This window comes from Hemitrygon akajei, chromosome 10, assembly GCF_048418815.1.
Source record: "Hemitrygon akajei chromosome 10, sHemAka1.3, whole genome shotgun sequence".
NCBI classification, from domain to species: domain Eukaryota; kingdom Metazoa; phylum Chordata; class Chondrichthyes; order Myliobatiformes; family Dasyatidae; genus Hemitrygon; species Hemitrygon akajei.
Window position 1 is genome coordinate 156,264,582 of NC_133133.1, and position 14,778 is coordinate 156,279,359.

A 14,778-nucleotide genomic window follows, 5' to 3' on the forward strand; every position below is an offset into this window, starting at 1 on the left:
CCTCAACACTGAACTGTTCCCATAAACTATGGACTTACTTTCAAGGACTCTTTATCTCATGTTCAAGATTTGTTTACTTATTACTATTTTTTCCTCTTTCTCTCTCGTACTTACACAGTTTGTCGTCTTTTGCACATTGGTTGTTTGTCTGTCCTATATGGGTGCTGTCCTTCATTGATTCTATCGTGTTTCTTTGTACTTGCTGTGTATACCCACAAGAAAATGAATCTCGGGTGACTTGTGTACTTTGATAATACACTTACTTTGAACTTCAAGACACAACAGGAACCACAGCTGACAGCAAAGAACTTCCCTTTTGACACTACAAGTGTGAGACACCAACATAAGTTGTTTACTTAACAGCAAAACAATCCTACTCCCATAAACTCCAGACAATCATGTTACAGATCTAATAGGGTAACAAATTATTCCTCAAAACATTTGGCTAAAGAGACATCAGTAGTCAAATCTTCTGTATTGTTAGCAAGATTAAGTTATTATTATAGTAATATATAAATTTTTGAAGGCTCTGATTTTATAGAAAATTAAATAACCCATAGAGTCATCGAGTTCTACAGCCCAGAAACAGGCCCTTCAGCCCATCTGGTCCATACCAAACTACTACTCTGCCAAGTCCTGCCTGTACTTATCTAAACTTCTTTTAAATGCTGAAATGAAACCCACATCAACCACTTCCCCTGGCAGCTTGTTCCACACTCTCACCACCCTCTGAGTGAAGTAGTTCCCTCTCATGTTCCCCTTAAACATTTCACCTTTCACCCTTAATCCATGACCTCTAGTTCTAGTCTCACCCACCCTCAGTGGAAAAAGCCTGCTTGCATTTATGCTATCTATACCCCTCTAAATATTATATACCCCTTATAAAATCTCCCCTCATATTCCTACACTCTAAAATGATCCCTAAAAACAAAGTCAATAATAAAAATGCACTTTTGTTACTAGCTTATTCTGATTCTGATAAATTGCTTGTTAGAGTATTATTTGTCTTGGCTTTGCATTAATGATGCAATTATCAACATACACCATCATTGTTCAACTGCAATTTTGGAGTAACTTAACATCACAGAAATTCAGAGGTTGCTGGCAGGGATAAACTATACACCTAGGATTCAATATTTAAATTTTCAACCCTGCAATCAACAGAAAACACTAGACTGGTGTATATTTAAATTCTTTATAAACTAGTCCCTTCTTAAGTCTTGCAAGTTTTGCAGCTAGTTTAGCAGTCTAAATTAACTTTTCATCACATCTACTTCTTAGCCAATCCATTAGGTCAAGTATGGCTTATTTGCACTTGCTTTTGAAGTGCCTAGAAGTCCTACTAAAGGATACACAGACTTTACCAAAGATGGAGCAGGCAATGCATGACAGGAAAGATGTGCTGGTTATTTGTGATACTGTGCATCGTTCAGTTTGCACTGTACATAGATTAACACATATCTGAACTCCTGGAAGCTCCTCCTCCATTCTGAGCAATCATGGTTTTGGATTTCCAACAGCTAGAAAAGATATGCAATGTTTTCAAGCCAGCTTCAAAACTACTCTTGAATCTTGAAATATGTTTTCTGTGCTCCCAACCTTTTCTTGCCATGGACCAATACCATTAAGCAAGGGCTCAGTGGACCACAGGTTGGTAACCCCTGAGCCAAGACCAGTGTTTCTTTCAGAAGTCTGGCAGTAGGCATTTAAACCGAACAATCCACTGGTCAGAATAGCCCGAGTGCTCTGGTGACAATCCCATGCTATATGAAACCACAGCCTCAAAAAAACTTTTACTTAAACCTTTGCCTTTTGTGCAGTTCCTTTATGTAAATATTTCAAATTAAATTTAAAAGTTATTTTAATAACCTTATGGCACTTCAGCTATTTGCGCCACATCGGCAAATTCCAAAACTATTTAGCACTCTTGACATTCTACCAATGAGAGTTTGTTTAAAGCGACTGGACACAAAGCTAAACTGATGACCCCCATCGTTACTGGGCTCTGGTATTCCAATGAACTGTCACCTAATAAAAGCAGATGTGGGGAAATAAATAAGCTTCCACTGGGGAAATAAATAAGCTTCCACTGTAAAAAATCTCAAGTCTTGATGTTGTGGAGAATGTCTCCCATTTCCACCACATTCTGCTGTGGTAAACAACAATCTGTCAGTTTTTCACAGGCTACAAACTCTGAATCACTGTTTTGCTTGGGAAATATTGCTGCATTGGGATATTACTAATGTACAGCACATTCAATTCAAATGTTCTTCTGTTCTGAGACAATTCCATGATATTGCAGAGATATTTATTGTGAGGTTGACAACTTAAACTGAGCACCACAGGAAGAATGGTTTTAACTGGATATACACAATTATTTAAAAAAATTTTAAAAATCAACATTCAAAGCAGCAGTATTTATTGCAATATGAATACAACAGTATTATATTTCAACCTTGGAAACAAAAACTGTATACCGTATAAGTATTATACTACATGCAGTTTATGTTTTGATGTTTAAAAGAAAACACATAGCTACTGAATTCACTAACCTCAGAGGGTCTTGTAAAACTGCTTACGTAAAGCAAACAACACAAATGCGCTCAAGATGCTTCAATTTGAAGCACAGCTCACACACATTCTACACGGATACCCTGGAAATCATAAAGGATCAAAAACATCTTAAGTCGCTGATACCCCTCACTTTCTCTGTGTGTTCTTTTTTTTTTAACCTAAATTACCAATTCCTGCCTTATAAAAAGTATTTTTCCTTCAGTCTAACACACACACACACATTCCACTTTACTGGAAGATTAATAAGGGGAAGCATTCATTTCCAGACCTCACCATAACAAATCCCCAAGATTGTTAGTTTTTTTTTGCCGATTAATGTTCAATTATTCCTAACCATAAAGTCAAAGACAATGACAAAGATAAATTATTTACACATTACTGTACTTGAATATACGTATTTCAAAAACTTACAGTATTATTGCAGATATGGTATTTCCTGCAAATTTCTTTTGTATCGGTGCTACGCTGTGAAAATGTTTACTGGGAAAGTAAATAGAAAGGTGTAAAGATGGTCAAGTATATTAAAACAAATCGCTTGCAAAAAGTTGGATTTCTTCAAAACAATCACATCAGCAGTGTTTTAATAGGGGCAGGATTGGAGAGCGGCGACATTATGGAACTGCAGCGAGAAGTAAAGATATAAACACAGCCGGTTGTGCTGCAGAGGGCAAGGGCCCGGTTACAGCTGGCACCTCTCCTCTTTGCCCGCCGTGAGCCCCAGGCGATGCCGGTGCCGGCGCCGGCTCCTCGGGCTGACCGAGCGGGGCCCCCATTGCTCAGCCGCCTACCCGCCCCCTTTCTCACCTTCTCGATATTTCTTGCGCAGCTTTCTGTGGACATTCTTCACCACCCCGGAGAGTTTCTCTTGCTCCCGTTTCCTGTCGCCCTCGGAGGCCGCTGCCTGACCGCCGACAAGTGTCGAAGGCACCGTTCGATCGGCCGCCTCAACATTGCACCCACCGACAGCCTCCTCCATGCCGCTGGCCGATCGGCTCGGCTCGGCTCAGTTCGACAGCGCTCGGATCCGCTCGGCTACAGCCCCGCCTCCTCCCTCCCTCTCGCCCGCCCGCCCGCCGTCTGTGTGTGTGAGAGTCTGTGTCTGTCTGTGTCTGTGTCGGTGCAAGTCAAATTCATCTCATTGGTGTGGAAGTATAAAGGTGTTTCTTCAATTAGGGCCACTTTTGACTACTTGACATCTTGAAAAGTGAAATTTCTTGAAACTTTATTGTGTTTCAGGAACTCAAGAGTACAGATAAGGGGGGCAAAGGAGCAGTATAGGAGGAAGCTAGAACAAAAGCTGCAGAAAAAAAGCATGAAGGAGGTGTGGGATGGGATGAAGATCATCACCGGATGCGGTGCAAAGCGGGGGGCGAACATAAGTGGAGATGTGGAGAAAGCGAACCAGCTGAACAACTTCTTCAACAGGTTCGACAGCTCAATCTCATCCTCACCGCAGAAATCCACACCAGGCTTACTTCCCTCACAGGAAAATAGCCACTCACAGGAGACCTTGCCCACGCCCAGGATTACGGCTGCACAGGTGGAAGGTCAACTGAGGAAGATCTGTACCAGCAAGGCGGCTGGACCGGATAGAGTTTCCCCACGATTACTGAGGGCCTGTGCGACTGAGCTGGGAGAACCACTACAGCGCATCTTCAACATGAGCCTGGAGCAGAGAAGAGTACCCAGACAGTGGAAAACATCCTGTATTGTCCCGGTACCGAAGAAACCACAACCAAAGGAGTTGAATGACTTCAGACCTGTTGCCTTGACGTCGCACGTGATGAAGACCATGGAGCGGCTGATAATACAGAATCTGAGGCCACAAACCAGGCACGCCCAGGATCCTCTTCAGTTTGCGTATAAGGAGAAGGTGGGAGTGGAGGATGCTATCACGTATTTGCTGCACAAATCACTCTCTCACCTAGAGGGGGTCAGCTGTGCTGTGAGGATTACATTCCTTGACTTCTCTAGTGCCTTTAACACCATCCAGCCCAAGATCTTAAGGCACAAACTAACGGAGATGGGAGTAGACTCTCACATGGTGGATTGGATAGTGGACTACTTGACAGATAGACCTCAGTATGTGCGGTTGGGAGACTGTAGGTCTGACACGGTGGTCAGCAGCACAGGGGCGCCGCAGGGAACCGTACTCTCTCCGGTCCTGTTCACCCTGTACACATCAGACTTCCAATATAACTCGGAGTCCTGCCATGTGCAGAAGTTCGCTGATGACACGGCCATAGTGGGGTGTGTCAGGAATGGACAGGAGGAGGAGTATAGGAAATTGATACAGGACTTTGTGATATGGTGCAACTCAAACTACCTGCGTCTCAATATCACCAAGACCAAGGAGATGGTGGTGGACTTTAGGAGATCTAGGCCTCATATGGAGCCAGTGATCATTAATGGAGAATGTGTGGAGCAGGTTAAGACCTACAAGTATCTGGGAGTACAGTTAGACGAGAAGCTAGACTGGACTGCCAACACAGATGCCTTGTGCAGGAAGGCACAGAGTCGGCTGTACTTCCTAAGAAGGTTGGCGTCATTCAATGTCTGTAGTGAGATGCTGAAGATGTTCTATAGGTCAGTTGTGGAGAGTGCCCTCTTCTTTGTGGTGGCGTGTTGGGGAGGAAGCATTAAGAAGAGGGACGCCTCACGTCTTAATAAGCTGGTAAGGAAGGCGGGCTCTGTCGTGGGCAAAGTACCGGAGAGTTTAACATCGGTAGCTGAGCGAAGGGTGCTGAGTAGGCTACGGTCAATTATGGATAACTCTGAACATCCTCTACATAGCACCATCCAGAGACAGAGAAGCAGTTTCAGCGACAGGTTACTATCGATGCAATGCTCCTCAGACAGGATGAAGAGGTCAATACTCCCCAATGCCATTAGGCTTTACAATTCTACCGCCAGGACTTAAGAACTTTTTAAAAGCTATTATTAATGCTTTTTGAGATAGTGATTTAGATGCATATCATATTTTTTTTACTGAGTTAAGTATTGTATGTAATTAGTTTTGCTACAACAAGTGTATGGGACATTGGAAAAAAGTTGAATTTCCCCATGGGGATGAATAAAGTATCTATCTATCTATCTATCTTTATGTTATAACCTTTATTTTAGGCTCTGGAATGAAGACCAGATCTTGGGGTTGATCAACCTAATTTTGTATAAGAGCACTTGACTCTAGAAAATGAGTTCAGATCAATATTACTAAACAAAACTTCATTTCCCATCAAAATATGCGCTGTGCTGGTAATGACAAAATACTTCAGACATTGACAAACAATGGTTTTAATTTAACACAAATTCTAACAAAACATCTGTCCAACTAGAAGAAGCAACACTTACAATTAAAAACACATCCTTACAGTCTACACTACTTATCAAAATTTTATAATAGATCACAGTTTTTAAGGCAGGCAGCCAGAGAACTTTGTTGAAAACACCCACGCGAAACATGAACATAGACAGCCCAGCCAAACTAGGCATTCACAAACAAGAAAAAAATCTGCAGATGCTGCAAATCAACATAATAAAAAATACTGGAAGAACTCAGCAGGCCAGGCAGCATCAATGGAAAAGAGTAAAGTTGACATTATGAGCCAAGACCCTTCATCAGGATTGGTTCACTCTTTTCCGTAGATGCTACCTGGCCTGCTAAGATTCTCCAGCATTTTGTGTGTATAAACTAGGCTTATTTAAAAAAAAACACACACTTACCAAACAGCTGCCTAACCCTTCTCAACTCTAGAATAAGCAGCAATTCAAATTTCAAACAGATTATAGAGATTATGGCAACACGAGTGAATCTGCAGATGCTGGAAATAAATAAAAAACACAAAATGCTGGCAGAACTCAGCAGGCCAGACAGCATCTATGGGAGGAGGTAATAACGACATTTCGGGCCGAAACCCTTCATCAGAAGTGAAGTAACATGGGATGGTCGGGGGGGGGGGGGATAAGAAGTGGGGGGAGGTAAAAAGTAGAGAGCTGGGAAGTGATAGGCTGGAGGGAAATGGGCTGGGGGAAGGTGGAGAATTATGGGAAATAAAAGAGAAAGAAAGGTAGGGCTGGGGGAGAGATTATAGTGAGGGGGAAAAGAGAGAGAAAGAGAACTAGACTAAAATAATAGATAGGGATGGGGGTAAGGGTGGGGGGCAGGGGTATCAACGGAGGTCAGTGAGTTGGATGTTCATGCCGGCAGGAAGGAGGCTACCTAGGCGGGAGATAAGGTATTGCTCCATTGACCTGCGTGTGGCCTCATCTTGATGGTAGAGGAGGCCATGGACAGACATGTCGGAGTGGGAGTGGTCTGTAGAATTGAAGTGTGTGGCCACAGGGAGATCCCGCCACTGCTGGAGGACCGAGCGCTGGTGTTTGGCGAAACGGTCTCCCAGTCTGCGGCGGGTCTCCCCAATGTATAAATGGCCACATTGGGAGCACCGGAAACAGATCACCCCGTTGACTCGCAGGTGAAGTGGTGCCTCACCTGAAAGGACTGTCTGGGGCCTAGGATGGTGGTGAGGGAAGAAGTGTGGGGGCAGGTGTAGCACTTCTTCCGTATGCAGGGATAAGTGCCTGGAGGGAGGTCGGTGGGGAGGGATGGGGGGAATGAATGGACAAGGGAGTTGTGTAGGGAGCGATCCCTGCGGAAAGCCGAGAGTAGGGGGAGGGGAAGATGTGGTTGGTGGTGGGATCACGTAGGAGGTGGCAGAAGTTACAGAGGATTATACGTTGGATCTGTAGGCTGGTAGGGTGATAGGTGAGGACCAGGGGGACTCTATCCTTGGTGGGCTGGCAGGTGGATGGGGTGAGGGCAGAGGTGCGTGAAATACAGGAGACGCGATGGAGGGCAGAGTTGATAGTGGACGAAGGGAAGCCCTTTCTTTAAAAAAGGAAGACATCTCCTTGGTCCTAGAATGAAAGGCCTCATCCTGAGAGCAGATGCAGCGGAGGCGGAGGAATTGAAAGAAAGGGATAGCATTTCACTCCCACTCCCACATGTCTGTCCATGGCCTCCTCTACCGTCAAGATGAGGCCACACTCAGGTCGATGGAGCAATACCTTATCTCCCGCCTAGGTAGCCTCCTTCCAGCCGGCATGAACATCCAACTCACTGACCTCCATTGATACCCCTGCCCCCCACCCTTACCCCCATCCCTATCTATTATTTTAGTCTAGTTCTCTTTCTCTCTCTTTTCCCCCCTCACTATAATCTCTCCCCCAGCCCTACCTTTCTTTCTCTTTTATTTCCCATAATTCTCCACCTTCCCCCTAGCCCATTTCCCTCCAGCCTATCACTTCCCAGCTCTCTACTTTATCCCTCCCCCCACTTCTTATCCCCCCTCGACCATCCCATGTTACTTCACTCCTGATGAAGGGTTTCAGCCCGAAACGTCATTATTACCTCCTCCCATAGATGCTGTCTGGCCTGCCGAGTTCTGCCAGCATTTCATGTTTTTTATAGAGATTATTATTTTTTAACTGTTCATAAGAGAGAACACTTTTTAACACTGACAAAACATTTACTCAACCCACTACATACTTGGTTTGATCGGTAAGACTTACTGCATGAAACATTCACAGAAATCTCAATAACTCTGAAAAAAGCAGCAGTTAAAATTTGAAGCACCTTCTTATAGTCTCCATAAGTGAAGCCTCAGGAAGATCGATGAAGGTTATTTGCTGTTCTCGTTGCTGGCCTACTGATATGCTGGTGGGGTATTCTCCGCTATAAGACTTTGTACGGCCTATCTTTCAACAGCCCTTTTGTTTCTTTGATTAACTCTCCACTGTCATCTCTTCAGTCTCTGTTCGCACTTGGTAATTGTGAGAAGATTTTGAAGTTTTCCTGTTTCCCTTCTGTCTTAGTATCTCTTTTTTTCTCTTTCCAATGTACGGCTGATATTTCACCAGGTCTTCTTTAATTGTGTCACTGTATTTTTTATGATTGGTCTGTGATGATTTCGGGGCCATCTTGTCAGCTTTACCACCAGTTGTATGATGGTAAAGACGTGAGATGGTAATGACATTTTTCACTTATTAAAGAAAAAGGTGGCTCAGCCTCACACTTGCTAACTTGACTGGATAGCTAGCTTGTAAACATAATTTAATTACAATAAAGTGAAGTTATTTATTTCTCAGTTAAAACACTCAAAATAATAACTCATAATAAAACACATAATAAACATACTTTCAGATCAGGAGGTATAAACCTTTAAATTACTCACATTTCTGGACATCAAAATGTCAGTCTTCTGCCAGGACAGCACAAGCTCCCCTGTCCCTTCTCATTTCCATGGCAACCACATAAGCAGTTGTTTGAAAAAATGTGATTGGTCTCTAAAACCTGTTGTGTGCTGGGAATAGTGGTTCTCTGTCATAAAAAAATGTACAAATTGTATAAAAAGTAACCCATATGATTTTGACTGCCACGTGTTTAAAAGTTCTTGTGAGAATATACAAACTAAAAGTTTGATTATTTTAGTACTTATTAATACTTTATTTTGAAGACAAAGTTACAAAGTCTGGATAAGATACAAGCGCAAAATAGTGAAATTCTGACACATTCAAGTTTTTAATTCATTTAAAAATTAAGAAAATATTATTTAGGAAGAATACTGAAAGAAATTTAGGTCTATTATTACCTAATCTGAAACTACAGTACTTGTTTTTGTAAAAGCTATTTTTTTCTTGAAAATCAACTCCAGAGACAGAAAAGTGACCCTAATTAAAGAATCACCCGTAAGAATTTCAAAGCAAAAATTGAGGCGAGCTTAATATTCATTGCATCCTGAGTTTGTCCCTGCACAACAAACTCTAGTTTTGCTTCAGCTCCAATACCTAACCCATATTGAATCAGCCATCTGAATTTATTGCAATTAAACCGGTCAAAGTCTGTGTACTCAGCAGTGAGTTTGTTACTGCCTAATTCTCCAAAGGTATTCCACCAGCTATAAGGCTCGAATCAGGAATGTTATAGAATGCTTTCCACTTGCCTGGATATGTGCAGTTGCATGAACACGAGAAACTTTACATCAACTAGTTCAAAGCAATCATGCTATCAGCACTTCAGTCACAGGTGTAAATTCCATCCCCTCCTTTACCAGCATACTAAGACTGCTGTAGGTTTTTTCCCAATCAAAAATGACACTTCAATGTTCCGTTGTAAATTAAACAGTATCTGTCACATTTATTTATTTATTTAGGATCTGGGCATCACTGGCTAGGCCATCATTTATTGCCCACTCCTAATTTCTGGAGAAGGTGGTGGTGAGTTGCCTTCTTGAGTCCTTCGAGCATTCACGACAGCTGTTAGGATTTAGATCCAACACTGATGAAGGATCAGCAATATATCTCCAAGAAAAGCACTGCCAATGACATTTTCCATCACATTGTTGAAGAATGAGAATGAACTGATTTGGTGATATCCAGATTGGAATTGTACTGCTTCTGGTGAATAGATCATATTTGGACGATTTTCCACATTGTAGATATCTAATGTAATTGTACTGTAAAAGCTTTGCTAGAGGCAAAACTAATTCTAGAAACCAAGTCTTTTGTACTACCGCCAAATATTGTTTGATCCCATTGTCACTTAATGATCTCATATTCAATTAACTCAGTCAATTTTGATATTACCAAGCTTGAATGGAATAGTATGAAGATTGGCTACTGACATGATAAAGATCTAAGGAAGAAGTTGAGATGGATCATTCACTTAGCACAATTCGACGAGCCTTGTCTATGGACTCACATGCTGAACCCTACTATTGTTGAGGATGGGGTGTTCGCGAAGCCTCACCCATTAGCTATCTTTTAAAGTGTCTAGCACCCTTCACAATTTGTTGTAAGGAGACTGCACAGTCATTGGCTCATTGGTTGTGAGATGAGTATCTGTACCTAATGCTGCTTTTCTTGGGTGTTTGGCATGTTTGTAGTCCTGTGTATCAGCTTCACAAGTTTAGCAGGTTTTTAGGTTTGCCTTATGTAGTTTGTGACATGTCCTTATACACTCTGCATTGAAATAAGCTTGATTCTTTGCGTTGATGGTAATAACAGAGTGAGGGAAATGCAGGGCAATATTATTCCATGGCACTTCCTTTCCAATTTTGAGCTACGCGATACGCTCCAAGTCTCTGCATTTAGCTCAAATGTAGTGTCTCACAACATGGTGAAAGGTGTCATTCATATGAAGACTGAACTTTATCTCCATAAGGACTGTGCGGTGGTCATTTTTACAGTGTTATTGCAGACTGATATACTTACCAGAAATAGATTGGTGATTATGAGGTCATGTAAATTTACACCTCCTGTTGAATCATTCACTACATGCCACAAACCCAACCTGACAGTTACGGTATATCCTTCCCAACATAAGAACACAAGAACATAAGAAATAGGAGCAGGAGTGGGCTATCTGGCCCATCGAGCCTGCTCCACCATTCAATAAGATCATGGCTGATCTGACCACAGACTCATCTCCACCTACCTACCTTTTCCCCATAACCTTTAATTCCCCTACTATGCAAAAATCTATCCAACCTTGTCTTAAATATATTTACTGAGGTAACCTCTACTGCTTTATTGGTCAGAGAATTCCACAGATTCGCCACTCTTTGGGAAAAGCACCTCCTCCTCATCTCGATCCTAAATTTACTCCCCCGAATTGTGAGGCTATGTCCCCTACTTCTAGTCTCACCTACCAGTGGAAACCTGGTGGTTCTCTCAATGATGGTGCTACCAAGCCTTTCTTGGTGATAAACAATGAAGTTCCCCATCCAAGGACACTCTGTTACATTCAATACTTCCTCCCAGTGCTGTTTCAACATGAATGAACACTGATTCATCAAATGAGCGAAGATGGAAGGTAGTTTCAAAAATGTGTTTCTTTGCTACGTTTGGTCTGATCCACAAGAATTCAGGAGTCAATGTTAAAGAACACATCAGCATATGTTTGCCTAGTGTGCCTAGCTCTCTTAACTTTGACCCAGTCCTAAGATGTTATTGGGAGAACTTGGTGAGGACAACATTACAAGTGACGTCTACCACTTTTTTCATTGTTATTTAGTCAAAATACTTTCAGCATTGCTTATTGGAAAACTGACAGCATAGGTTCCAGGAGAAGAATACCACATTCTTATGCCCATGAGGGACAAGCCTTGTCAGTGATGCCATATCCACAGATGGAGAAGGAAACAATTAGACATCAAATTTATTCAGATTTCTAGTTTGCCGAGGAGCATTCCATTCTCATAAATTGATTGTTCAATGATTCTATTAGACATCTTGATCAAAATTAAGTATTGTGTTCTGTGATGATTGCTGTGTATGCTCAAAACAACAGCACAGTTTTTAGTAATCTAATTGCTTCTGTGATCAAAATATATTTTAATCAATATCTCTTGACAGGTTACAATGCCAAATGAGTTACTAAATAGGAAATTATTCAAATGGTCAGTGTTCAGAAAATCAAACTTACAGATATCTTCCAGTAAGATGACAGTGCGTTTGGACATAGTGGCCTCCCATGGACCAACCAAAAGTGCTCCTTCCTTTGCTAAGTATTTCTTTACGATCACAAGACAATATTAGACGCCAAGAACTTTGGGTCCTGCAGGTCTACACCACCAGAGAGCTGTCCGTTAATCAGAGTAGCCAGTCGGTGTGGCGGAGGAGCCAAATTAGGTTTGGATGAGCTGCCTGCTACTCAAAGACGTCGGAGTTGGTGCGTGAAGGGCATGCAGTGTATCTGAGGGTGATTGTCTTGGACGTCTCTCTTGCGATTGCAAGGCCCTGTTGGACATTGATAATGTAAGATGCTGCAGGCCTGCTTCCCTTGTTTGGTGATACGAAAGGTGGCGTGGAAGCTGTGTAGCTTGGGTGTAGTGAGGATGATGCCTCAGGCCGCAGGCTTGCCTGCTGATGCTGTCCAGGAGAGGAGACACCGGACTCCGGGCAGGGCAGCATGACGTACAGTGCTCGGTTGTGGGCTGGCCATTCCATGCTGCCCCCCAGTGTTCAATCGGTGGAATGACGGGCTGGATTGCCTGCTGCGCATGTTATTTCTGGGAACTGTACCATTAATTTGTGGGGTATGTCACTCAGGGTATGATAATTAAACTTGATTTTGATTTGATTTGAAATCCACTTTAGAATTATTGCCTTGAGTTGGCAAATTATCTTAGAAGATTTGAAAACTCCTCCATATTTCTTTTTCTATGGTGCAGCTTCTGGAGTTTTCCTGCAGAGGACAGGGAAAATAATTTAAAAAAGGTAATTTTGTTCTTGAGTTGAAAATGACACTGGTAAGGCTGCTTTTGTTGTCCTTACTAACAATGGATTAAGTTTCATAGGATCCTTAAGGATGTAAAGGAAGAGATTTTCAGTTGAAGCCCATATCAAAGTAATAATTGACAAGCATGTATTTCTTGTACCTGGTACACTATTCATTATGGTGCTTTTAGCACTCTTAAGGCCAGCTTTTTATAGCAGTTTGCTGAGTGAGTGGCTGGGATTTACAGGAGTGTATTGGCTGCTGCATAAAGCATCTTAATAGGAAGGTATATCGTACTACAGCAAGCAATAAAATTGTGCAGGCAATATGACTTCTATCAGGGCTTCCAGGATCTCAAATGCAGTTGCTGATTAACAAGCGAGCAGGTGGAAGGGCATTCATTTTCTCAAAAGTGTGATCTAAATTAGTCAATAGGTGGCAGTAATTGTCAAATCCACCAGCAAGGTCCTCAGGATGCGGCCGCATTGCAGAAAGTGTGATCGGACATTACAGCAAACTTTTTGAGTATTGTACAACAGTTTACTTCTGATTCTTACATCTGCTATTAAGTACTAATTTCTGTCTTGTTCCTTTTATCTAGTCATTGATGGAAAAGCCACAGGTAAGAGAAACTGCAGTTCTATTCAAAGTACATATATGTCACTATGCAACCCTAAGATTCACTTTCTTGTGGGCATACTCAATAAATCCATAATAGGTTAATAACCAGAATAGAATCAATGTACCAAATTTTACCAAGTTGGGTGTTTAACCAATATGCAAAGGACAGCAAACTGTGGAAATACAAAATGAAAGAAGTAGTAATAACAACAACAACAACAACAACAACAACAACAACAAAATAAATAAATAAATAAATAATCAATATCAAAACATGAAATGAATAAACCTTGAAAATGAGTCCATATATTGTGGGAACATTTCAATGATGAGGCAAGTGAAGTTGAGTGAAGTTACCCCTGTTGGTTCAAGAGCCTGATGGTTGAGGTTTAATAACTGATTCTGAACCTGGTGGTATAAGTCCTGTATCTTCTTGCTGATGGCAACAATGAGAAGAGAGCATCCTGGGTGTTGGGTGTCCCTGATGATAGATGCCATCTTACTGCGACAAGGCTCCACACAGACGTGCTCAATGGTGGTGAGAGCTTTACCTGTGGTGGACTGGGCCAACTCCACTACTTCCTGTAAGACTTTCTGTCGAAGGGCATTGATGTTTCCATACCAGGCTGTGATGCACCCAGCCCACTACACATCTATAGAAGTTTGTTAAAGTTTTAGATGTTATGCTGAATCTTTGCAAAATCCAAAGGAACTAGAGGTGCTGCTATGCTTTCTTTGTAATTGCACTTATGTGCTGGGCCCAGGACAGGTGCCTCGAAATAGTAAATTTAAAGTTACTGGCCCTCTCTTCCTCTGGTCCTCTGATTAGGGCTGGCTCACAGGTCTCTGGGTTCTTCCTCCTGAAATCAATGATCAGCTCCTTGGTCTTGCTGACTTGGGCGATTTCAATTTGCAGATACCGTACATTGGGAAAATCAGGCTGAAACTGAATCCCAAGAGAGTGAATTTGTTGAAAGGAGATGGCTTTTTAGAGCAGCTCATGGTCGAGCCCACAAGGGATCAGCTATTCTGTATTGGGTGTTTTGCAATGAACCGGAATTGTTTGGAGAGCTTGTGAAAGAACCCTTGGGGAAAGTGATCATAATATGATAGAATTCACCCTGCAATTTGAGAAAGAGAAGTGAAAGTCAGATGTATCGGTACTACAGTGGTGAAAAGGGAATTACAGAGGAATGAGAGAGGGTCTGGTCAAAACTGATTGGGAAAGAACATGGCAGGGACGACGGCAGAGGAGCAATGGCTGGGATTTCGAAGCAATTAAGAAGGCACAGGATATATACAGT

The 14,778-nt window shown here is 42.1% G+C and overlaps 1 protein-coding gene across 2 annotated transcripts in view; it reads right to left on the reverse strand.

The window, feature by feature from the left end:
- samtor (S-adenosylmethionine sensor upstream of mTORC1) overlaps positions 1-12,548 on the reverse strand; it is an 81,358-nt gene extending 68,810 nt beyond the window's left edge. The window contains exon 1 of one of the 2 annotated variants that reach the window (XM_073059469.1): positions 12,059-12,548. In XM_073059469.1, the coding sequence (XP_072915570.1) occupies positions 12,059-12,095 (37 nt within the window). In that variant the 5' untranslated portion in view covers positions 12,096-12,548. Of the gene's footprint in view, positions 1-3,378; positions 3,591-12,058 lie in introns of those variants that run through there. The other variant, XM_073059468.1, reaches the window with a different exon arrangement.
- Positions 12,549-14,778: the final 2,230 nt, after the last annotated feature.